Below are 27,102 nucleotides of genomic sequence, written 5' to 3' on the forward strand. Positions count from 1 at the left end.
ATAATTATTATTATTTTTTTTGATAGTATAAATTCATGTATTTAGATTGATTATTTGGACTTTAATAATAATACTAATTTTGAATTTAAAAGTTGTGATTGTCAGGATACAATTTTACTTTTATTTATTTATTTTTACTTTTTTTTTCATTGCAGTCTAGTATGCTTTATAAAATCAATCTGAAATCGTTCTGTGACAGATCTCTTATTGTTTTTTGTTTGTTTTTTTCTGTTTTATGAATTGTACCTTAAAATATACTTGCAAATACAACTTATGCAGATGTTTTTGTTTATTTATTTATTATTTATGCATGACATTTTATGTATATATGGGATGTATGGGATTTGTTAGCACAATATTTAAACACATGCTTGAGGCGTGGCCTCAATGTTTACCCTTTCTCCCCGTCCCGCCCACATATTTGACGTCATTCCTATCCATCCAATCGGCGTTGCTGTTTATACTCCCTAAGCTTTATAAAGTCTGTCACAGAAACGCAAGGCAACGGGCATTTGACAGCACAACAAACTCTGTCAAGTTTACGTTCGTTATATTTTTATTTGTCCGGCGACGTATTCTTCAACTTAGTTACTTGAAGAGATTCTACTTGAAAAAGTTTATCACAGAACAATATTAAAATGCATCTGTGGGTTCTCTGCGCGTCTGTTATTCTGGTGCCTGTGCTGTGCGATGCGCGGATCTCTAAGCGTTATGTGATCGGATGTCCGGAGCGCTGCGATAAGAGTGTGTGTCCGCCCATACCGGCCGAGTGTCTGGCCGGAGACATCCTGGACCAGTGCGACTGCTGCCCGGTGTGCGCGGCCGGCGAGGATGAGCCCTGCGGCGGTACAGGGAAACTGGGAGACCCGGAGTGTGGAGAGGGTCTGGAGTGCGCCGTCACTGAGGGGGTCGGATCAACAACTACCGTGAGGAGGAGAGGAAAGACCGGCGTGTGCGTTTGTAAGATCCCCGAGCCCGTCTGCGGCAGTGATGGGGTGTCCTACAGGAACATCTGCGAGCTCAAGAGAGTCAGTAACCGGGCACAGAAACTCCAGCAGCCACCCATCATCTTCATCCAGAGAGGAGCCTGCGGGAAAGGTAAGACCTTGTGTGCTTGCATCCTACACTCTTAAATATCACAGTTTCTTCATTGGCACCTATGATTCCATGAAGAACTTTCACAGTGCAATTTTGTTTTATGTTCCTCAGACCTGAATGGTTCTTTGCGGAACCAAAAATCCCAAACCTAGTGAGCTGCCTATAACATCTTAGAGCACCGTGTCAAAACACAGTGAGCTTAAGACTCCTAATTCGGACCCAAGCTTAATTCTGGGGTTTATTTATGGCTTTTTAAAGAAAATTAAAAAAAAGTTCTTCAGATCAGCATCCCAATATTTAGACAATTCTAAAAGACCAAGAGTTTTTCTTTTTATAAAATCACCATGGGTTATATAGCGATAGTCTGCTGAAAAACTATAAAGTCAAAATGCCCAAGAGGGAATTCAGACAAAATATCAAATACACTCCAATAATACAGCAATGACTCACATATCCTGCTTCTTTTTATCCAACTATACCCACTCTTATAATTCTTCAATATTTACCTTATCAGCTATCTGATCTCTTATAATTTAGATAACATTGATAGTTCAAGTCTCCTCTAATGGATGAGAAAAGATTGAATTTTATACTCCCCTAATCAAAAAATTCTAAGTTGGCAGAATGCTTAGCGTCTTGATATTGCGTGATTTAAACTGGCTCCTTTTCAAGACAGTAAACACAGAAGCTTATTAGATGTTGCCAGTTCGTCTGCAACCCCATTACCGGGATTTATGCTTGGCACTGGAAACAAACTGGAAAAAGGTGCCAAAACAAATCACAGCAGATAACCACATGCCTACACCCTTCCCTGCAAGAGGAGTCAGCTGTAGTTCATCCAGATTCTCTTGGAATTGCAACAGGAAATGTAGATTCCAAAAAAGTTTGAGTTTCAAGAGAGACAGCGTGGTCTCCATAAATTTAGTGCATTAAAGGGTTTGGTCCCATCAGGAGGTATTCATTAAATGTTAGGTGTTTCAAAAAAGTCGTTCTCACCACCCATATTGTTTTCCACAAAGCAAAAATGCTACCAAACGTAATTAGATTTTAAAAATCCAAATGATAGCCAACAATGATTTAAACTAATTTTTTGTCAGTTTCGAAAATTATCTGATGCATAAAATCTATTATGAGCTTGTGAAATAAGACAGTCGGTTCGAAAACGAGCGCAAAATGGAAAATAAGATCTCTGACTGCACAATTAGACCAGCCTCTCTGAAATTTTAATTTGTCAATTTTGTTTCAACAATATAGGTTTTGAAACAGATAGACTGAACACACTGAACAAACCTCATCTGATGTGATTAATTAGGTGCTACCAGGCCTTCATGTCATTGGACATGATTTCCAAATCAAGCCTGGCATTGTCTGCACAAATCCACGTAACCCGGCTTTCTGCGTATTCCCTTTGGCTCATTAAGCTATCACCTCACTTCTGTTCCGGTCAACGTTGGACTGGCCAAAAATAGCGCTTTACAGTGTTTGTGCACCCAAGTTGTGCTGAAAAGTTCGTCTTAGATCTACAGCCAAGGCTCTGTTTCTACTCAGTCAAAACTATTACAGCAAGACATCTCTAATCACATGATGTAATCTACATCTGGAGTTCTCGAGGCTGGACATTATCTAAGAAGCCTATTCTCTGAGGATCCAGATCTAGGTCAAATTTTACAGTCTTGGAGCCGTTTTTTTCCTTAACCACAAATTCAGGAGATCTTTAGGAGAAGCATTTGGCCTTGTGGACTTTTTTACACCGTCGATGTCCATTAATAATATCCAGCCATTTAGTTTCCAAACTTAAAATATATTTAGTATTAAAGCAAATGAGGATGACATAATAAAAAATAATTGTCTTTATATAACAAAAGAAAAATGTCCCAGAATTTATCGTTTTTTTAAGTGTTTAAGAAACACCCTTATATGTTGTCCACGCCCCTTTGATGAGAGGTCTAGGGGTCTTGCCCAAACACTTACATTCTTGTACGCCCAAACGATCCGCGAAGGGCATATGTGTGATATCATGTTTTAAAATTCCCCAAACTGAGGGCATTTGGCTTTAATTGCTCACAGACGTCAGTTTATTGGTGATTTATTGGGCAAGAGAATCAGTGGTGTAGATTTTTAACGACTACAGATTTTACTGCATAAATGACAGTATAAAGAGCGTCTGTCTCAAACATAAGCTGAAGAAGCAAGGGTGTTACTGTACGCTGCAGTAAAGCCAACACACACACACTCTTTGGTTTGCCCCAAGTGCTGAGTTTGCATTAGAGGAGGAAATGCATACCGCAAGACAATCTCAGCCGGTGGCATGCAGAGTATAAGAACCGTAAGGGAAGTTTAAGAATCCTATGTCTACACCGCAGTTCTGAGTTCAGGCAAAAATGTGGAAAAATCGTCAGGGAGGGCAGGTATGCTTCAGACTTGCGTTACCCCTTTGACTGGGACTACTGATCCAAGACTTCCGGTTGCCAGATATTGCATGACAAATGGATATAATTTGAATGTTTAAACTCTTAAGGATTTTTTTTTTGCCTTTTGTGCTAGGACAGTGTGAGAAGACAGGAAGGGATTGAGAAAGGTCCTTGAACTGGAATTCAGATTTGAGATGTGTAACGCAAGCGTTAATGAGTAATTCATAAAATGAATAATTTCAAAGTGGTTATTTAGTACCATCCCGGTAGGCTCGTATTTGTAACATATAGGCTACACTTTCAATTACATTCGTTATATTTCACATAGTGCTCTTTAAAGATGATAAAAATCATGTGGCTACACTAATGCTACTGTTGGTAAGAAATCGTCTCTGTGTTTAAGTCAATAGGATGTGACCCACTAATAGCACACAAACGACATTACATCACAACTGTCTCTAAGTCTATTTGCAAGCCTTCCTACTATAGTTGGCAATGTACTATAGTTCACATGAGGCTAATGACGTCTGTTTGCATTACGACAGTTTTCCCATTCATAAAAAGAACTGGCCCAGATTTCACCTGGAATATCTGAATATCCACATGATTCATAACCTGTAATCCAAAACAATTTCAAACACTTTTTTTAGTCTGGTGACCATAATACTAATCCTAATATGACAAACAATACATAGCAACATAACTGAATTTAACCAAAGAGCCGAATTTCGAAATTTTGAATAAATATTTGTGACCAAATCGGTGTTCACGACAAGACAACAAGACACATTTGCGAGGATAATGATGACATATCAGCCTCTTGTATAATTTACAAACATGTAAACTGCGCTTTGTACACCAACGCTATTATCTAACATTAGCAAAAAAAAATTATAACATGCCGGGACACGTGACGAAGAAACATGTGATGCCTGACGAACAAACAAGGGGCAACTTTATTGCAGTGCTGTCTTTATAACACATTGCTTTTCATTAGCACTTACACACACTGAACCAGGTAAATTACCATAAAATGGCCAGACTTTTCTGGTAAATGTACCACATCTGTATCACATCAACGGCTTCCATCGTTTGACTGTTAAAATTCACATATTAGTATCAAAATGTCAAACTGTGAAACTATGATTATTAAAGAAGCAAGATGTATTTGTAGTATCCAAAGTAGTATCCAAAGATGTCCTCCTAATGTCCGAAATGATGCACTATACAACTGAACCGTGTCGTGTATGCGGAGTGTCCAACATTCCACACTTTCTTTCTTTTTTTCTTTTTTTGTTATTTAAGCACATCATAAAGAGCACTTTTTCCTATTGGAATTTTCAGTATGAACACACTACTCTTACTATTTATACTATATATTACTACATACTATAGTACAATACTGCTATATACTATATTTCTACTGTCATAGAATAGTGCCTAAGTACACACTTTAATGAAAAATGAATGCAAGTTACAGTAAAATACCAACAAATATTATACATTTCAAAAACTGTTATTACAGGGTAGAATTAATTTTTCTTGGTTCCTTGCACAATACTATGTTATGACCACAAAACATATTTAACCTAGGTGCATTATTTGTAAACTAATAAGGTTTAAATTTGCATTACGAAACCAGCAATTTTTTTGACACAGTAAACTTGCTCAGTAGTGCACCTGGTACAGAGTTGAATTCACAATGCTGAGTGCTCAGGATTACGAGTTGTTGTAAAAGAACTCAAAGAAATAGCTAAAATGGCTTAGCTGCATCAGCAAATGCGTTGTTGTCTCTGATTTACTTATCCCGCTGTCAGTTATGTTACTTTTGTAAGGGAGCATTAACGTTTTGGTGCCACTGCTGCAATATGTACAGCAACCGAGATTTATGTATCTGCTTCCGTAAACTGTAAAAATTTTTATCACCACAAACTGGACATTTTAAAGTGTCGCAAAACTTGTAAGATGCAATGTAATATCATTTTGGCATGTTTTACATTAAGAGTGGGCGTTTACTATTAAACAGCCATTTTAGAGTGAGCTGTATTTGGAGTTTACAATGAAATAAAATAAGCCATTAGTCAAGCTTTCAGGATTCAGCTTATGGCAGTACTCTTTTTATTGTCATGAAATTGGCAAACAATGGTTGACTGTCATAAAACTGATAATCTTGAAAGTAATTCAACGATGTAATTTAAGTTTTTCTCCCAATGGGTAACCAAGGAAAACATCACAGGAAATTTGAAAGATCAGGAGGTATTTATTTCTGATAGTTGGGGAGGTTTTTAATGAATTTTTAAACCTGATTCAAATAAGACAGTATTTTCACTGTAGACCGAAGATGTTAATAATCTTTAAAAATGATTATTAGTCTTATATGCAATAATAATAAAGTTCCACTAAAACTGGAATCAGTAGAAAGAGTGATATTCATAGATAGTTAATATTAACACATAATGTACCTGGAACACTTGTATCTGAACAATAGCTTGAATGTTAGTTATTGCAGCTTCACTATCACTTATTTACCCTTGGTATCATATTTTCATTATATAAAGCAAGCTGTGAAAGTTGAGTGATTAATTGTGCATGATTCATACAGACCTGCTCATTAATTGGTCAAAAGTAATATTTAAAAACTTTTTAAATACGTTTTATACACTTACCAAAAATAATGTAATTTTCTATTTCTTATTGTAATGTAGTTGCTAAAGCTGTTTTATATATTACCAAAAGTATGATTTTTGAAAAAATTGTCTGGAAGGGCACATAATGTATAAGACATCCTATAACTACATAAAATACAAAACATTGACACAGTCTAAGGCTATACGTCCATTTACCCAACTTGGGGCTCCCTTGCTTTTTGTTCTGAGGAAATCTGTCAAAAACACTGAAGTAAGTAAAATGAAATGTTATGAAAGCAGTGCCATTTTCTTTTCAGTTTGTTAAAATTGCACTTGCATGAAGCAGATGTCCATGTGGCCATTTCCTGACCTTTTCACGCGTCCCTGGAGCCTATAGAATCATTATTTGTACTTTTCGCATAAAACATGACTCGTATGTGGGTTGCACAAATGTGTTAGATTTTGTGCCAGCTATGACATAACAAATGAAATGTTCTCTCGCTTTAAACGTGCTAAACCCTCTACAGATGTGCAGCCATATTATGAGGGAGGAAAAACAATTCCATTATCAAGATTCCAGAGTCATGATGGGATATGCTAGAGGGAATGGCAATCAGTTATATAAGCCTACAAATATGTTTTTACCAGCCTGTTTCTACAATAGTAAAATGTAATTCCTATTCACAACTAATTTTCAGCTTAGAAACTTTAGATTTTTTCCCCTCTGCCAGAGGTTGTCAAGAGGCATTTAAAAAAGACATTTCCCATGAATTTCGCATCTGATATTATTTATAGCAAAAAAAAACAGCGGGGTGTACATGATTTGTTAGTTCCACGCTCATATTGTAGGTGGTATTTGGTTTGCCAATTGTGCAGTTATTCTTTACCCATCTGTGTTGTATTATGGTAATTGCTCTTTTTTACAACCCTAATAGATGAGCATTCACTATTGCAGCAAATTTCCCAGAAATAAAAAAAAAAAAGACATAAAAGTTTTGGGTCAAGGTGCTGTTTATCACTGGGGATTTCAAACAGTGGATGCATAGAGCTGTACACAGACCCTTAGGGAAGAAACAACTAGCACGCTACCTAACATGGACAAGGGAGCAGTGCAGATGTGCTTGCATGCAGATGTTGTGAAACAAGGGTTATGCAAGGTAAAAAATGGTGTTACATGGACAAAGTTAATAATATGTTTTGACTCGTATCCAAGTTTTATAAGCACTTTCAGACTAAGGATGTATCGTTTTCTAGATAAGCTGACCCCTGTTTCTCAAAAACATTCGCCTCCTTCAGTTTGCTGTTTTATAAGCAAGATTATGTTGGCTGGTATGGAATAATTAGAACGAGAGACTTTCTCAAGAATAGATGCTTTGTTCTGTTTGAGCAATCATGGAATTCTGGGGTCGAATATTTTTGTAAAAAGACACTAAACACTTGTCTTGTCTCCTTGCAAGACATTCCTAGTTGTGCTGGTTTCATGTTTTCCATAGCACACTGATCTCTAATTTCGATTAAATAATAAAGTAATTTCTATTCAAATCAATACTTCATGTTTGTTTAAGCAAGTGCTCTAAAAATTGTACTGTCAAAAATAAATAAATAAATAATACACAGCTCTGGTTGCCAGAAAATCACAATAAAAATACTTTTTAATTTAATTAAATTTTAGGTAGCGTATCATGCTAGTTAATTTAATTATAAATAAATAAACTAAAGAAACTTGCTAACATTAGCACTAAGGACCCTGTTGCGCAACTTTACTGACAAATCTGTAATCCAGTTCTGGAATTAAATAGTGATATACAATTAGAATTATCTGCACTCTATATTTTGGTTTAATTTTATACTAATTTTATACTTTATAATTTACACAACATAATTTTACTCTTTGTTTGCCATATGTTCTCCAGGCCATGAGGATAATCCAGACAGCCTCCGGCACAGATATAACTTCATCGCTGATGTGGTGGAGAAGATTGCTCCAGCTGTGGTTCACATTGAGCTGTTCCGCAAGTATGTATCCTGAATCACACACTCCATTAATCAGCGATCTCATGTCTCAGAGAGCACGTCTTCATCAAGACTGTCTTTGACTATAGTTACATGAAAACCATTTAGCATCTGTGGAAGCTTCACATTACACAAAAGTTCTTTTAAAAAGTATTTTCACAAAAATAAATTAAAGGTTTCTTTAGGAACGGGTTCTTTGATGAGCAGCAAATGGATCTTGATACCCTTTTGGAACATTTATTTTTAAAAGTGAACTGAATTTCAATTTTGTTCTCATGGTATTTCACTGCCGATTTTAAGAGTCACCACCGGCAAAACAGATATTCCCACTTGTTTGCTCTTTTATTAGTCGACTATCATCAATATGGGTGGAATTACTTCTTCCATGTATGCGACATTGCATCCATATTGGCCCTAAAACAACATTTTTATTAGCTAATAATTTCTTTCAGATTTTTGGAGAAGGTGATCTATGATTAATTGACAAGATTGTTCTTCCAGGACCATGGTCCTCTTGGATAAATCATGTTGCGTGCGTTTCATAAGTCATTTTTAAGGCATAATCCATTAAGCTTTATCTTCATTATAGAATAACATAAAGTATCTGACTTGAGTATGGATGGAATATCCCTCTTAAATAATAGCAATAATCGCAATATCATTATCACTGCATAAGACACAATTTGTGGAATGTAGAAAACAGCCAACCTCAATTTTAGCTTGTTGAAATTGAGCACTGTGGTAAAAAAAAAAAAAATATGGAGAATAACTGTCATGTTTTCCACAAATCACTTGTCAATGGAAGTTCCTCCTAGGTCTCAAATCCTGCAGGAAAATATGGTCAAATCAAGAATGTTGAGCAACCATCATTCTTTGCTGTTCCTCTGTGGAAAGTTGTTGAAAAGCTTCAAGAAATTCTTAATTTTTCCTTCTTAGAATGATGTTCACCAAGCGGGAAGTGGCCGTGGCCAGCGGCTCTGGTTTCGTGGTGTCTGAAGATGGCCTGATTGTAACCAATGCCCACGTGGTAGCCAACAAACACCGGGTGAAGGTGGAGCTGAAGACGGGCGCCACCTATGAAGCCAAAATCAAAGACGTAGATGAGAAAGCAGACATCGCTCTCATCAAGATAGATGCTCCGTAAGTTCCTGTCCATACCTGTCCGTATAGTATTTCACACTCTGGTCTTTTGGATACCACATATAAATTAAGACTCAAGTTATTCCAAAATCAAGCGAGAAGCCTGCAGAAGTACGATTTTAGGGTATCGTACTGTATCTTTTTTTAAAATCCAAATTCTACACTGAAATTACCTACTGTGCATTTCGTGAGGAGACTAGTTCTAACAGAATTGTACAATACTATCACATTTTGTATGTGACTGAAGTAGTTGTGTTGCAAGTAAAAATAATAATAAATAATTCACAAATTTACAGATGCTGCATCTGTTGAGCCCGCCATATTTTCTCACCGAGATGCCCTCAACTCGGAAACTCTGGCCTCCGTGAGAGTTCAGAGTTTCCCATTTGCTAACATGATTTTGTGTTCCTGTTCATGTGCATTCAACTCATAAATATTTTTTTTTTTTACATAGCTTGGATGCATCATAAAACATACTCAGAAGAGCATTCAAGATCAGTCACTTAGGAGATTTTCTTTTCAAGAGATTGATAACAGGTCTAGTCTTGTTGAATTAGCATCTGAGTTTCCATGATGTCTTTAGCAATGAATTGCAAATACATTTTATGCCCGACCCCAAACGCTGCCCCATCATGAGTGTAATCTCATGCCATTTCCCTCAGAATAAGCATAGAAGCGGGCAGAAAAATGTTTTTCTTGGCTCTCCGGATAATGACCCTGGTTTAAAAGAAGGCACTTCTGTATCAGGAAGAAAGACAGATCCAGATAAGCCATGTTAAATTGCTCTCCTAAACAAGCCTGGCTCCACACCCATGCAAGACCGTTTTGACAGGGATTTGATTAGAGTTGCTCATATAACCTTAAATTACACTGACAGCACATTACACTCAGAGTGGAAAATGCAATTCTGAAGAAAAAAAGTATATAGCTTCAAAACAAGCCAAATGCTGTTAAAGCATAGATGTTTCAGTGCGTTTACAATTCATTTTAATTACACATATAATAAGTTACAACATTTATAGAGATAAACTAATGTATTGTAATGCTTATTTATTAAAAAAATAATGCATTACATATGAATAACACCAAATATTGTGTTGTGTATCATGTTATAATGCATTATAATGCAATATAATGATATAATGCTTTATATTGCTTTATAGGTTTAAACTCGCATAGGTAAGTATGATGTCCTGAACAGTATTTTTATAAAAAATGTATAAATAAGGTACAAAAAGTCTATATTCTGTACACCAGAGTGACTATATTTACATTATAGTCTCAAGTGTCTTTATGTTTTATAAAGTGGTTTCTACATAAAAAATATTACGCATGCAAATTTTCTTTGAACGTATAAAAAAGTGTCATCCTTCCACTAGAGAATATAGAGTGCTGCATAGAGAGATACACAGTAGATGGTTTCATGTTGTACAGTAGGTGTATCTTGTATTTTAGTACAGCTGGATTGTTGTACTGACCAATCATTTACCAAACTTCTAATTTCATAATCTACTGTACATACATTACATTTAGTTATATAAATCCGATTTATTTACTTATTATATATAGGCAGCACTGACCCAGAAAGCGCAAATGTTGCTGGATTTAGTTGACAATATGGTTTGGTACTTTTGTCCTGGCAGACAGCAGTGCCACGTCTCTGTAATTCCTCTCTGGCTTCTCATGCATAACTCCCCCTTCCTCTCTGGCTCAGGTTCTGCTTAGTCACTGCCGTACTGTGAATAATTTATATTGGATAACTGTCTCATATTCGTTTCAGCTTGAGTTTCATGCCAGTCTTTGTTCGATTGGTTCGTGTCTCGGTCACCACTGAGAATTCCATGTCAGAACTCCTCTTCATGTTTAAAAGCATATGACAGAACAGACATGGGAAATGTTCTAGCTGTTTTTAAATATGCTGCAGGGTTGTTACAGCAACCCTCTTGTTTGTCTGGTTATTTTTGGACGGAAGTCATTTTCAAACCCATTAGGTATCATTTACAATGTCAAAAGGCTCTCAGTGTATCCCCTTTCTAGAAAACCAAAGGGGCTGGGTTCACCAGTGGTACTTACACAGAGATGTTCTTACTATTGGGAGATAAGAGGGTCTGTGACGGTTAACTTTGATCACATGAGACGCTTCAGCTAATCATGCAGTGTCCTCTGGTCCCCTTCCATTAGCAGCTTTAGTTTTAGCCATTTAGCTTTTTTGCTTAAAGGCTGCAGACTTGCCTTCCAATGGTTTTGGCTTACACCTGTTTATTCTCAGGGTCGCTTACTGTGCTTTTCGATCTAATCTCATTCTTGTTTTCTTATTCCCACTAAATTTGCCAATTCCTCAAACCAGAGAGAACATTGCAGCCTAAATCAACATCATTTCACATCCCAAAAACATCTCGAGGAACTTGTTGACCCTGTTTTAGACAGCTTGTTGGATGTAGTGCACCTATGTTCATTTCAGCTTCTCATTTATTATTTATTTGCTTTTAATGTTACAATATTCATTAAGTCTAGCAGTGACACATATGCACGTGTGGTTTATGTGCTCTATTTTTGCTGTGCGTAACACATTGGATTCAGCAGAAAATGCACCATAGATGTAATTATGTACTCAGTCTTTGTTATATAGTCTGTTTTTATGAAGCCACATAAAAATGGAGGGAATTACTCAGTTTAAGTGCAGATTCCACATGCAGTGACTGGCACACAAGCACCTTCTATTTAGCAGATCTGAATGATCAGCTTGATTTTAGCAGTGCATAGCTTCGGTTTAAAGTTTGGGTTTAGTTGGACACTGCAAAAATAAAAATATATAAATAAAAATGCATTCACTTATAAATTAAAAGATTTAAGTTTAAGATTTTGCTTTTATAACTTATTTATTTTATCAGACTAGTAGACAGAAAACATGTTTATATCTTTTACACAGGTCATTCTATCAAAATCTGAGCTTTTCTAAGCTTGATTGTGTTTATGGGGTTTAGTCTAACATAAAAAACGCATTATTTTTCATATAATGTAACTTTATAAAAAAAAAAAAATAGCATTTTTAATTTATGAAGGGATAAAAGATAAAAAGGAACCTCTAAAATGTTGATAAATTGGAACACAAAAGAATTTCACATTTTTGCTCAGGAAATGTATGCTAATGAATGCATATTTAATTAGGTAATGCATATTTACCTCTGTTATATATTTAAATATATTATTATTATTATTAGTCAAACATTACAAAACGTATACCAACCGTACGAGTGGTGTAAGACACTTTCATAGCTACACTTTAATTATCAGCCACAGCATGAAAGCAATTATCAGCATCAGCCACGCATATTTTATAATAACATTACAGTTATGTTATGACACAGGGCCGCACAATTGGTGGGACAACTGGACAAACAGCCTTTTTTTCAAAGGGGGAATGTGATGAAAGCTTTGCACCGGCTTTAAGAATTGTAGCACTGCTGCTGCTGCTATAACTTGCAAATGCAGGATGTTTGAAACGGGCCTAACCTTTGGATGAGAAAAGCATACCCTGCAGAGATACAGAGGAAAACAGATGCCAGTAGAGCATGTTAGAGCATGTTACTCTTTGAGTTCCAGTTCGTATCACAGACGGGTCTCGACAGGCCACATCAGGGTGAGGGGAAATATCTGGTAAGGATGACTAATACAGAGTCATCTGCATTTAGATCTGGGTCATGATACTTATGAAAGATCAGTGTACATGTGTAAATGTTTAAAAACGTGTAGATCTGGGTCACAATGCAAGCTTTGGCAGGAGGGACTTTGTGTCAGGATGTATTTCCACTCCAGGTCTGACTTTACACGGCTGCCTTTATTTAACAGCTGGTCTTTTTTTACTGCCAAACACGTTGCTCGTAGATGAAGCGGACAGATCTGTTAGATGGTTGTTAGTGAATTCGTGTACATTCGGGAAGTTCCGGTTTACAGATTCTATAATATTAATGACGCATGGTGGCACGAATGTGTGCAAAACATGCAGCGCTGTCATCCGAACAGTTGATTGGACTTTTAAACAAAACGTTTGCACATGTGTTTTTTGTTGAGTATCATATTCGATACATCCAGCTTTAATGGAGCGTAATGAGCTCATACTTGAGAAGGGAAAAAAAAAACACTTTTAAGTTTTATTTACAGGCCCGAACGGAACGATACTGAGCATTATGGTGTGGTTGCTATGGTATGTTACAAAAACATTTAACTTCCCATGTAAATCAATTGTGACAGACAACATGCATGTAAATATCTGTTGTCACTCTATATCTCCCAGACCCAGTCTCTCCTATTCTATATCTCTTGTCTTATTAAGATGATATTTAAATGATTAATATTATTATCAGATCTTTATTCATCCCTTGTGTTCAGCCTTTGCTTTATATTGCACATTGGCTGGACCAACCTGAAATATACGTCATCTGGGGGTTTACCATTTATATCAAATTTGGAAAATGATTTAGAGATATTTCCCTACTCAGTCAGAGGAGAGCTGAACTTGCATGAAAATAGCTTGAGTACATTCCCAAGATGAGTCAATCCAAAAATGGATTATGCATACCTCAAAATCTCAGACTGCCATGTAAAATGGTATAAGCAAATATAAAGTGCGGTTATATTATAAAATGCCTGAGTCACTAATTTTCTCTTTGTACTGTGTATGTACTTGGTATATCGGTGACCACAGAAGAAGGCTAGGTTCAGTCTTGTCTCTTTTATCTGGGCCCTTTGTTTATTCAGATTTTTCGGTTTGCGGGATATGCTCATTGATGTGGGTTATGTTCCCTATTAGTAGCTTCATGTTATTAGAAGACTACACAAACAGAAGAACAAGCCTGACAATGCTGCATGCTTTTTAATTTACTGCAGTCTCAGGAGAAGCCCCTGTCATTAAACAGTCTCAAAACTCCAGCTGCAGTTTGCGTGTAAGACTGATGGGATGTTTGATGAAGGTCTGAGCATGCAAATTTCTATATTTTTCTTAATTTCAGAGTGACCAAACAACTTTTCTTTTTCTTTTTTTGTCATGGTCAAGATTTCTAAAATGTCTGGGTTTGGCTTTGTTTCTCTATTGTTTTCATACTTTCTGACTTGAATGACTGAAAAGTAGTTTTGGCATCCATTGATTATGTACAGTCTTTGATGGCTATTGCTTAAAAGTGTTATTGGTCAAGCTACTTTTACAAAAATGACAAAAATGAGAGTATGTCAATTAGAAAACACAGCCAAAATAGGCACATTTTAGCCAATGTGACAAAAAAAGAAATAAAAAGAGGACATAAAATAACTTCATTAGACTTCCTTTTTTACATTTTATATTTAAATTTTGAATTACATCCTCATAATAAAATCATTTGTGCAGTCAAAATTAAAATGTCTTAATATAAGCGCATTTGGAGCAAAATGCTTTATCGAACATAGATGCGTCATTTTAAACAAATAGCACAAGCTACTTTTTCAAGGAAAACATTCTTTAAAAAGTTGCTTGGAAGTACAAGAACTTCATCTTCATGCATCCAACTCGTTGCAAACCTGATGCAAAAAAAGGGAGTCAAGGTTCCAGTATCTAGTTTGCAGACGTCATTTGTCATACAAGGCAAAAGCGTAAATATACTTTTATCCTCGTCTCTAAAAATATCTGTGTAACTGACGCAAAACGATGTAGTAGACATGCCAGACCATCATTGGGGGCTATTCATGCTTTCATGTTACATGACGTAGTGTTGTCTTACGAGGGGTGAGATGTGGGCTGATGGCGTCAAAGCTTCAGAAAATGTTCACACGAAAACACGTATGCAGCGTTTTCTGATTTATCCACTCTGGGACCCGGTTTCAAAAAATATTGGTTTCACTCTCCCAAAACTCTCTGGATCCATCTGGACGAAACACCTATACATAAAAAAATATATATGCATATACAGCTAAACGCGTCTTCTTGTGGATGGGGCCTTAGTTATCTGGATTCAACTTAATTTGGGACTGACTGTTCTGTCTGAAATTCCCCTTTAAAGTAATTTGGGAAGCCCTGCTGGCAACATTCCTCTCCAAATAACAAGGAATTCATGTCAATGCGCTGAAAAGTTAATTTGAAGATGATCTTTGCTCATTTGCAACGCCAGCTTGCTACCCTGGTATTGTTGTAACTTGTCTCATGTTCTCTTAATAGTATCCATTAGTGCAAATTTGACTTTAAGGACACACATCCCCTAAAATCTGGGTCAGTTTTTGAGTCTGGTATTAGTTAAGGCCCATGTAGAAGTCTTGCTCAGACTCATCTTCCTGACTCATTAGAGCAAAGAAAGAGCGGCCTTCAATGTTTCGCTGTTGGCATTCAATTGCTTATACAAATGAGGGTAAACATTTCTTGGGTAAACAGCAGCTGGATTTGTCATTGAATTCTTTTTATGTGCGTACTTTTCCAGTGGTTAACGCATACCACAAAGATAGTCTGCAAACATTCATGCTGGCAGTTTTGCATTCTAAGCTGATCGATGCCAGTTCAAAGACATACAAGGAGTCTTGGCATCCTTCGGGGTGTTTAGGAGACGGTGTCTGGCAGACATGTGGTCGTCATTCACCCTGAGTTGTTTCAGCACATATTTGAAAGGGTTTGGTCTTGTCTTCCAAGAAAGCAGCCTTACTTGAGTTTTTCCATGATGGGACAAGACACCAAAATTGGGTCAGACTCCTTATTGCAAAGTGTGTCATTCAAACATTGTGTGAAAAAGTGATAAATGGATGATTTAGAGTCATGTTTTTGAAATGTCACAATGAATTTATGAATATGTCGGTAAATACATAGCAATATTTTATTTGGAATCTTCAGGGCACTATATTCTGGCTTTCACATCTACTGTATTAGAGTGATCCCTGCCTTGCCATTTAAGTTGTGGAAGTGATGCTAAAAGCTCAGATCTGTCAATATACATGGAGCCCAAGTCAGAAGTTTCTAGACAGTGAGTTTGACCTGCTCCAGGAGACTGTGACTTTGGAACCGCAACCCAATGGGACCTGATTTACGGTTGCTGAGAAACAGGAAACTCTGTCAAAGATTTCTGCTCTTTCTGGCAGAACACAGAAGTTTAAAAGGGTTCAGCTGGGATTGATTTTCTCAATATGGAAGTTTTGCTCACAATAAACATGCATCCATATCACGTGTCCTTTGAGTCAACAGCGTTTTCAAAACAACTGAATTCTTTACAGAAGAGTTGTCTCATCCAATATGTGTTTATGGATGTTGTTTGGATCAGGTTCGTTGCATAGTTGTTTTTTCCTATTTTAACCAATTTATCCAATGAGGCTAAAATTATAATGAGATGGTCAGAGAATGCCATTAGTTATATGGATGGTTTTCCTGTCATCTTTATGGGTGTTCTGAGAGGACATCTTCAACACAACACAAAACAGTTACATCCTCAAGATGCCTTCAGACATCATACATTGAAGATTAAAAAAAATAGTTTACCCAAACATGAGAATTGTGTCATTTTTTACTCATTATACCAATGTGTCATTCCAAACCCGTAAGACCTTTGTTTGGTAGACAAATTAAGATGTTTCTGAAGAAATTTAAGAACTTTTGAACCCTCTATACACAGCAACGCAACTACCACATTTAGATTTGTTAGGACATCATTAAAATAGTCCATGTGACATTAGTGATTCGACCTTCATTTTAGTTAAATTGATAATAATGAATTTGAATATTGCTAGTTTTTTACCTGATTTTTAACACTTTATATTTTTGGTGAATTATATTAATTTCAATTAGGTTTGCCTAAAAGTGTTAAAAAACATGAATTAAATAGCACAGCAATTCCCAATAACCTCTTTTTTGATAAATGGGATGTCTTGAGGCTGTTGAACACACTGAGTCATGGGCTAAAGTTCCAGCAAGAGACAAACAGATAAAAAAACATCAGTTCCAACTGGACCTACATCGAGACTGAGCTGTCTGAAATCAGTCCAGTCGTTTTGCCCTGTGGAAAACGGTCCTGTAAAATCTGACTCATCATTTGGGATAATTCATCTTTGTGAGTCTGGCATTGGTTGTTCGTTTTCTTTTCTCAGAGAGCTTTCTAAATTCACTTCAATGATCCACTTGTAAAGAGATTAGAGGGATTTAATGAAATAGTCGTCAAATCCGTTTCCACTCTCACAGACGACACAAGCTGATTAATTCGCCCTGTAGGACGATCAATGAACATTATGTTTTGGTTAGCTCACTGATGGGCAATGAAGCTAAATGAAAATAGGAAACATCTAGAATGAGAGGGTATGAGAAATCAGTATTTGCTTGCCAAACACCTGAAATTGAATGTTTGTATTTCAAACAATATATTAGTGTCATCAATTAACAGTGGCAGGCCTATATATATATATAAAATAAATAAAATAAAATAAATACATGGTAAATAAATAAATAATAAAAACTGGATGCCTCAAACAGAAGCTATTAGTATGGTGGTTAAAAAAAAATCACATTTTTCCCCCAAAATGCAATAAATCCATGACTTCTTTTAAATTTATTAAATCAATATAAAAGTTATTTTTTATGTTGGAACTGTATGCAACAAAGTTGATCCACATATAATAGAATGACATTCATCTGCCAATATGAACGTGATATTGCCTAGCATGTCAGTGATATTGAAATGGCGCTCCATCTGAAAGCACGCCAAGGATATTTATACTAATCATAAATCCGGCTATACTGACAAACCCTAATTATTTTTTTTGTTTGCAGATCACAAAGTACAAGTTATTTGAGGAAAACTAGATGCCCGGTATATTCAAAGCACCATCATAATCTGTTTACAATGCTGGGAGTGGTGTGCTGTGATTGGTTGAGCAGATATATGTCATTTGTCATACAAGGCAGAGAAGAGAGACTGGCGTTTGAAAAAAAAAAAAAAAAAAAAATTATCAGACACTATATTGATGCACTTGGCGGAAACTCTTCAAATACACTCTGTATACATAAATACACACAAAAATACAAAAATCATAAACAGCTTTTAGAATAGAACTTTGTTTATTCAAACAATGTGTTAGTGTTACAAAAACAAGAAAAGAAAAAAAGCCACTTGACTTGACTTGAAAAAAAGGAATACAATAAATAAATAAAAATCATTAAATCATTAAAAACAGATTTCCAATTTTACAAGGAGTCCTTGATCATTATTTGTTGTCCCTCATCCCCTGGTGTTTGTACTTGATCACCTGATCATCTTTCACCAGCTCAACCCTTCTGCTGGTACAATCAGAACAAAATGCCAATGTCCTGTACTTAACAAGCGACACTCAGCAAGTGGTAAAGTGTCAGATTTCAAGCTGATGCAGAAATTCAACATCTCTGCCTATAGAGGTTTAAAACCAATGATCCTCATCATTAACACTAACCAAGACCCCATCAAATGATTTTATGAATTTAGTTTTCTCTCCTCCTTCACTGACCTATTTCTCAAACAGGAAGTCAGAAGCATGGGCATCGTTACAAGACTATTTCCTGTCGGTGATAAGTGGCATTTAAAATTTAGGAGGAGCGCGCAATTTCACTGTTGTCTCTTTGTGTTTGGCGCAATAATAAGAGCAAAGGATGACTCATGTCTTTCTAAGAACATTCGAACAGGTGCAGTTACAGAGAAGGGATGGTCGGTATATATAACATATATTGTTTTACACATAAAAGCACATATAATTTAAAGACTAATTTTAGCGAGACCAAATGTGGTGCGGGACGCAGCCTGCTGGCTTTAAGCGCGTGATTGTAGGCTGTCAGATGCAGTCAGATGTTGTGGGAGTGAGTAAAGGAGTAGAACAGTAGTGTGTTATCTTTAGCCAAGCATTGATTGTACATCTGCAAAATAAGACCGAATGGAATGCTCAGCAGGGATTCTCCCATACTCCCTCCACTTGCTTTCAAAAATATGGTCTTGTTTTCTCATTTCTGTCCTCCTGTATCCTCTGGTAGGGTTTCAGTTAAACCTTAAGGTCTTCCTTTGTCTTGTGTATTTCATTGGGGAACATTCAAATTTAATATTATGAGATGTCTTTTTAAATGGATAGTTCCACATAAGAAACAAAGTAATATAATATAATATAATATAAAAATAGTTTTTTTAATTACTAAAATAATTTTTGAAATAAAGACATAATGGTGTTCCTTAAGCTATATTGAAATACAATTTCAGTTTTATTTTAAATAATTAAGCAACATCTTTATTAATATTCATTTATGTAGCACAATGCAGGATGAGTTGCATGAAAAAGGTTTAGCACTTTATCTTAGGTCTTTGTTTGAAGCACTAAGCCCAGGTATAAGCAATAGTAACAGTAATACTTGACTTAGCACACAGATTTGCCAGACGTCATTCCAGCTTTTCTGCAAAATCGTCTTTCCCTTAATAAGAATACCATCATTTCTATTCCAGCATCTGGAATTATCCTTAGGCTACGAGGTGACAGCTGTACATACCAGTGCGCACGCAGATAGATAACTGTATATGATGAGGCATTAGAAGGACACTAGTTTAACCACAATATTTATAATACACTAAATCATTTATTTTTACAAAAGGTTTTGGGAGTTTCAGCAGACTTGTTTTCCATCCAGGCCCAGCCTGATGATACGAGCAGCCCCTTCTGTTTCACCCCCCTCCCTTTCCTGTTGACAGAAGGGGAATGCTGTTGAAATCTCACGACTGAAAAGGGAGGATCAAATCTGACTCAGAATGGTGTCAAGCACACAGCTGGGGCCACCACAGGCATTAATTGCCCTTATGCCCTTTTTTTTTTCAAACAACAAAAAATTCACAGTCTGGTGCATATACCAGGATATACGGTTCCATGTGATTCCACACATAAAGTCAATGAGCTGTGGTTCACTTGCTTGGTCAGTTGCACTGATTTGCTTTGTCAAAAAGAACCTCATCTTGCACTGCTTTTGCAGAGAACCAGAAGGTCAGAGTATGCTGGTTTGTTTCAGAAGCGGTCACGTATTATAATATAACAGCTGATATAATATAACAACATAACCGCTGAATAAACAGAGCTATGAAAGTTTATCATGGCTGTATCCTAAATCTGAAAAAAGGTATGTGGAGGTAGAAAACCATCTGAAGTTTTTTGTTAGTTAGTTAGTTTATATAGTAAAGGCATGTTCACACTCTCCAGGTTTGGTCCAATTAAAACAATTCATTTGTTTGTGAAAAGAGGCAGTAAAAGGCAGCACATTTTATTCCTTTTCACGCAAATTCTGATTAAAGGGACAGATAGATTAATTAACAATCATTTTTCGCCTATTTGTTTCAGATAAAACTCTAGCACTTTTAGGGCCAATCACTGGATGTTGAGTGTGTTGTGAAACATGCAAGAAGCGAAGTAATATTATACTGGCGCAACATATACTTTTTCTAATGAGCCTGGGTTGGTAGAGAGGCTTCAAGGCACCTGTCTTTAGTCGAACCAGCCATAGGCACTATTTTAACAATCTACGTGCATGGTCTTAAGAGCATGGTGCAGGTGCATTTAGGACATCTATGTATTCAGTTTTGCTAGTTTAATGATGGGAAAATCGTCGCGCACCAGGCACATTGTCCAAAAGTTTTGTACCTATTCTCTTAATGAGTCATAGGTGTGTTTTGGGCATAACATGCAATAAACCAATATGAGTCTCATTTCCCATTCCCTTTAAAAGCTTGCATCATAGCATTTTTACTATGTATGTGGAGAAACCCTCAACCTGAGGAGACTATATGGTCAAAAAAGCAACATGCCAACAACACCCTTAAAAATAAAGGTGCCTTACGATGCCATGAAAGAACTTTTAACATCTGAAGAACATTCCGTTTCACAAAAGGTCCTTCAGATTATAAAAAGATAAGAAAGCCATGGTTCTTTAAAGAACTTTGACTGAATGGTTGGGGTCAAGTGAGTTTGCTATTTAAACAACGTGGTGCTGGATGTGAAAAAGATAACTGCGTTGGGCTGAAATGGGCAAAAAAAAACTTGAGCTGATCCTGGCGTCGCATTGCGCCGTGTGCATGATAGTGCCCAATGCTTTCAAAAAGCTAAAACTGGAATCAGGTGCATCAAAAGACATGTGAATGATTAGAGGATAATTAGGGAGTACCACAGAAAACATCAGAAAGCTGCGGTCTGCTTTAGTCTGAGCAGCTGAGGTGTGTGGCTTTCTCATGTGGTTCTTTGAGGCCTTTCATTATCTGCAAGATCATCTATAAATGTTGAGTATTTCAAACCACTATACAGGGCAAGACATCCCATCAAACTCAGCACATAGAGATAAGGGTAAAGCTGTTTAGCCACAATGTCGGACTTTGTGTTTGGAAAACCATTTACTCAGCAGAAGAACCTCATACCACCTGTGTATTATGGTTCTGAAAGCTTTACGGTTGTGTTTTCTGTCTTATGAACAGTTCAGCTCGCCATGCCAGAGAACACTTGGAAGAAAACACTCTTAATACACTCTTAAGACATTACTCCTCTCAACCCGAGAACATTCTTATACAAATTAATATCAAATCTCAGCGGTGAGATTAACACAGCAATGAGATTAAATGGATATCACGTACTTTTGCACAGATCTAATGAATTCCGTATTTATTTATTTGTGTCAAAGTCTTACGCTTTATTGTATTTCATATTGCAGATGAAACTCCCAGTGTTGCTGTTGGGCCGGTCAGCTGACCTAAGACCGGGCGAGTTTGTGGTGGCTATCGGCAGCCCGTTCTCTCTTCAGAACACAGTGACCACAGGCATCGTCAGCACCACCCAGAGAGGGGGCAAAGAGCTGGGCCTGCGAAACTCTGACATGGACTACATCCAGACAGATGCCATCATCAATGTGAGTTAATCATACACTGCGTACCAGCAGTTTGTTGGCTAAATGGGTCACTACTGTGATGCTTAGTTTCAAATCACTGTATTTTTAGTGTATAATTTGCAACTATTTAGAACACATATGTATTTTAGCAAGAATATATATTAAGAAGTGGATGATAGATCAGATGCAAAAGCCTTTAAGTGCTGTCTGAAATGTTCTTGAGCATTTTCTATGCTTGTGTTATATGTTTATGTATATATATATATATATATATATATATATATATATATATATATGTATATATGTATATATATATATATATATATATATATATATATATATATATATATATATATATGTATATATATATATATATATATATATATATATATATATATATATATATATATATATATATATATATATATATATATATATAAATATGCACATATAAATTTAATAAAATGGTAACCTATATCCAGTAAAATATAGGTAACCTATATCCAGTAAAAAGATTACACCATGATAGAAATAGCTCTTTTACGGTGAACAAATATAATTTGACAGTGATATTTAACATGTACATTTTACGATTGCAATCATTACGTTTTTTTTAAGTACGGTCTTATGCTCACTATGGCTGCATTTATAAAAAAAATCAAAAATACATACAGTAAAACCACTTAATAATGTAAAATCTTAATACTTGTAAAATACATGTTTTCTATTCTATTCTATATGAGAGCTTGGCTATTTTCATATACCCAAACTCTTTCTGTGTTTCAGTACGGCAATTCAGGAGGGCCCCTGGTGAACCTGGTAAGATTTTTGGCTTCTTGTTATTACGTCCTTTTGTTAATACTGTTTTTAGTGAATTACCAGGAGTAACAGAATGCAGCCAGGGTTGAATGTTTATAGCATATTTTTAAGAGCCTAGGAACATATGTTGGCAGAAGGGCTGTGTGTTGAGTCAGCCGTGAACATGTGTGCATGCGTTATGATCAACGGCGGAAAAATCCCATTGTGACAGGAAGACATCTGTGCATGCAGATGTGCGGCGTTCGCGTTTACATTTGCGTCTGTTGCTGTAGGATGGTGAAGTGATAGGAATCAACACGCTGAAGGTGACGGCAGGAATATCCTTCGCAATTCCATCCGACAAGATCCGACAGTTCCTGGCCGAGTCTCATGACAGGCAGGCTAAAGGTCAGGAGGAACAAATTATGGATTAAGTGGGCTAAATCTGAAACAATTATCCGCCGTGAGATAAGTTTTAATCAGTGATATCTCATATCTGTTTTCAGGAAAAACCGCCACAAAAAAGAAGTATATCGGTGTGAGAATGATGACATTGACCCCAATGTAAGTCACAAATGCAGTGCATTATACATGTACATAATAACAACTGGATAGCAGAAAACGTGATATTTATGTCTGTACTGTATCTGTTTCTCGCAGACTTGCTAAAGAGCTAAAGGAAAAACAGAGTGATTTCCCAGATGTCACCTCTGGAGCGTACGTCATTGAAGTTATCCCCAAAACACCAGCTGAAGTGTAAGTAGCCACTAGTTTTCCACAATACACCATGTATATTCAACAAGGAAAAGTGGAGTTACATGCAAGAATGAAGTCAAGTGGATTGATTTTTTTTCTTTAATTTTGTGCACTCGTGCCAGATCACAAGAAGAAGTGCATTGCCATTTTTTTGCTGTCCAGCAGTTTCATATGCGATGCTGTATTTACCATAAAGATGCTCTATTTAAATCCATAATAGTTTAAATGAACAGCTTCCAAAATGGTCAGCTTCCTGCTGAGGCAACAGTGTTTTTTTCTTTAAGTTAAAAGGTTTTGTAACTAAAAGTAACTTTTGGGATTTCTTTGTGTGTGGGGTGAACTTTGAATCACAAGTAGTGAACACAATTTTAACTTATATGAGATGATGTGAACAGTACATGAGTGGCCACTTCCTGTCGTTGTGGGTAGCCAATTTAGTATACGAGTACAACACACAGGGACAGTTTGTGGCTAGAATCTACAGAAAATGACCATGAATTACAGAATAATCAGTTACATGTAACTATTTCAAATTTAACTAGAGCCGAATCTCATAGGACATGGTTCCTTAAATATATTAACATTTCTGAAACTATATATTTGGGCATTATCCATTCAGGGTTTCCAAAAAGAAAAGAAAAGAAAAACTCTTATAAATAACAGTTCCAAAGGGGAACTGATGTCAAAAATAGACATTTTTAGATTTAAAAAATGAAATTGCAGGCTTGAACAGAAATTAGAGGGGTTAAAAAAATCAGAATGCCAAAAAACATTTTTTTAGGGTTTAATGTTACATGAATGTAATCGCTTAAAAAAAGACTTAAACTTGTGTTTAAAATATATATTTTATTGAGTATTATGTCCAAAAAAAAAAAAACATTTTAAATTGGAAATGTGAAAATATAATAGAAACAGAACAGAAAGTGCAGTGATGATTAGAATGAATATTTACATAAAACCATTTTTTAAGCCTAAACACCTAAACACCTAAACACTTAATGAGAATGAGCCAAATATATTCTGAAACAGAGAAATTAGTTTCTCACTAAGCAATCCAGCTTAAAGCGGTTTGAACTGCCCGTGTTTTATTTTGTACTGTTGTCTGGGGTCCACTTATACTGTTATTAAGATTGGTACATTTATACATAATTTAGAAATAACCGTCTGTTTTCTGTCCTGTTATTGACCCCCTTCCTCTGAATGCTTAGTTTAAATAGCTTTGGTGAATTGTAGACTCAGAAGCAAACACTCACTGTTATCAGTAGATCAGAAGTAAGGCAATGCAAAGACTTGTTTTTCCACAACTTGGTCCTGCAAAGCATCTTGTCCCCATCTTTATCGATTGGTTTCTGCATGGACCCACGGGTTCACCTCTTTCGTAAACACACGCATGAATCAGTGGGAGGGGCTAGGCTTCTTCTGCAAAGGCTGTGTTTAGCCACGCTATTACATCATAGAGTTGTCCATTCCACAATCTGGCGCTTTGGCAGACTGGCTTCAATATAAGCTGCTTTTAGACTGTTTTTAGCTGTTCCTCAGTCCATGGCTCCTTTAAAAAAACGCATAAATACTCAGTACGTGTCAAACAATCTGTAATAACAGAGAAAACCATGGTGACCATGTAGTAAAAACAGTCACTTTCACTTGCGTGGTGCGACATCAGATCCAATATAGTTGGATTGTCTATTAGTTTCAATCTATTTGAAAAGTTTGCCTTATTTGTAACTAAATCCGCAGTGAAATGAAATGAACAAGTTCTTACAAATGCAACGTAGCTCATTTTAGACTAACAAGAGACTTACATGATGTTTTGTTAATAGTACAATGGCTTCCTACTTCAAAATCAAGACAATTTTGATTTCTCAGCTCACGATCTTTTTAAAGTTAGCTTAGACGTAATGACATCACCTCCTAATAAAACCCAATACTGTTTTGTAACGAGAATCCAATAACGTGAAGCACGGTTAAAACTATTAGGGCAGTTCTGACTTAAAATTAGGTAGGTTTTAACCGCTTCCTGTTTCGTTTGGCAGCGGCCGCCTGAAGGAGAGTGACGTCATAATCAGCATTAACGGTCAGAGGATCACGTCAGCCAGTGATGTCAGCACGGCCATCAAGAAAGACGACAGTCTGAGAACAGTGGTACGACGCGGCAATGAAGACGTCATCCTCACAATCATTCCTGAGGAGATTGACCCTTGACCTCCCCAACGCTCACCCATGAGCTGGTTCTCAGACTTTTACCGAGTGTGTGTCCGGAGCCACACTCCTCCTAGAAACCATAGTGAACACTTTCCAGCCTGACCATCAACAACCTGAATATTGTTTTCATCTTAGAACAGGAAATGTCCTTTCTCACTTTGTTTCCCCCGTATCTTCCAACTCATTTTCTGTTTATTCATTAGTATACCATGTTAGAATGAGCCCTTTTGTAAATACGTATGAGAATTTAGTGCTGGCTAGTTCACTAACATGCCGAAATGTATATAATTACGCTGTTCCAAAACCTAGTACGCTGCCTAAGCTTGAGTTCCATTCAAGATGGTGAATGAAGCAGGTAAATGTTGATTATAATCTTATATTTCATTACTGAAAAGTATCAACTAAAACAATTCAGTGTAATTAAAAATAATTGTTTTACCCAATTTTTATGCGTGCAATTTATTTTTATGCTTCCCTTTCAAAAATTAACCACGGTGTAACTATCAAAAGTGTAGTAACCATGTTTTTAGCCGAATGATTAGCATTTGCATAACCACAATGGTTAAATTATGGTTAGCTTAGCAAATTAGCTTAGCTTAGCAAATTGTCATTTGCAGTAAAACCATGGTTCATTTTCGTAAGCATTAATCTCATAGCACATTTATATTGTGCAAATGTCTTTTTGACGTGAACCTTTCACCTGATTTCATCTGCAATATGTGTCAAAAAATGTTTGTTAAAAATTACATAGAAATGTTTTAAAGAGATGTTTATGGTTTAGAATGTATGAAAACAGGTGTGTGCTATCTGGGTAGAGTATTATGCTGTTAGATTAGCAAAATGCTAACGGCTAACTACACTGTTGTGAGTTCCTGTGAGGGAAACTGCATGCAGAGTTGCTGCCTATGTGTTTTCAAAATCGGTCGCTTATGGCGGGTAGTTCACTAGGTTTTGGAACAGACCTTATATTTCGTTCTTATGTACACATCATAACTCATCAGCAAAGCATCATGAGATTTTGTTGTCTGTATTCAGCTTTCTACGTAATTGTTTTTATACTTACACTCAGATCTCAAACTTGACATTATTTGAAACTCAATTGTGGGCCATTAGAATATGACTATTATCTTGGAATACGTTTTATTCCTTAAATGTGTGTCTGTGTTTCTCAGACGGCAATTTCCAAAACGAAATT

The 27,102-nt window shown here is 36.3% G+C and overlaps 1 protein-coding gene across 1 annotated transcript; it reads left to right on the forward strand.

Annotated features, from left to right (window-relative positions):
• Nucleotides 1–488: 488 nt before the first annotated feature.
• LOC122355621 (serine protease HTRA1B-like) lies at nt 489–26,641 on the forward strand. Its single transcript, XM_043254127.1, is given in 9 exon segments — nt 489–1,098; nt 8,050–8,152; nt 9,086–9,293; nt 21,978–22,172; nt 22,938–22,970; nt 23,243–23,357; nt 23,456–23,513; nt 23,610–23,705; nt 25,739–26,641. Coding segments are annotated over 9 exon segments (1,437 nt in total). The 5' UTR covers nt 489–638; the 3' UTR covers nt 25,908–26,641.
• Nucleotides 26,642–27,102: the final 461 nt, after the last annotated feature.

The sequence above is a fragment of the Puntigrus tetrazona genome, chromosome 12 (genome assembly GCF_018831695.1).
Source record: "Puntigrus tetrazona isolate hp1 chromosome 12, ASM1883169v1, whole genome shotgun sequence".
Taxonomy (NCBI): domain Eukaryota; kingdom Metazoa; phylum Chordata; class Actinopteri; order Cypriniformes; family Cyprinidae; genus Puntigrus; species Puntigrus tetrazona.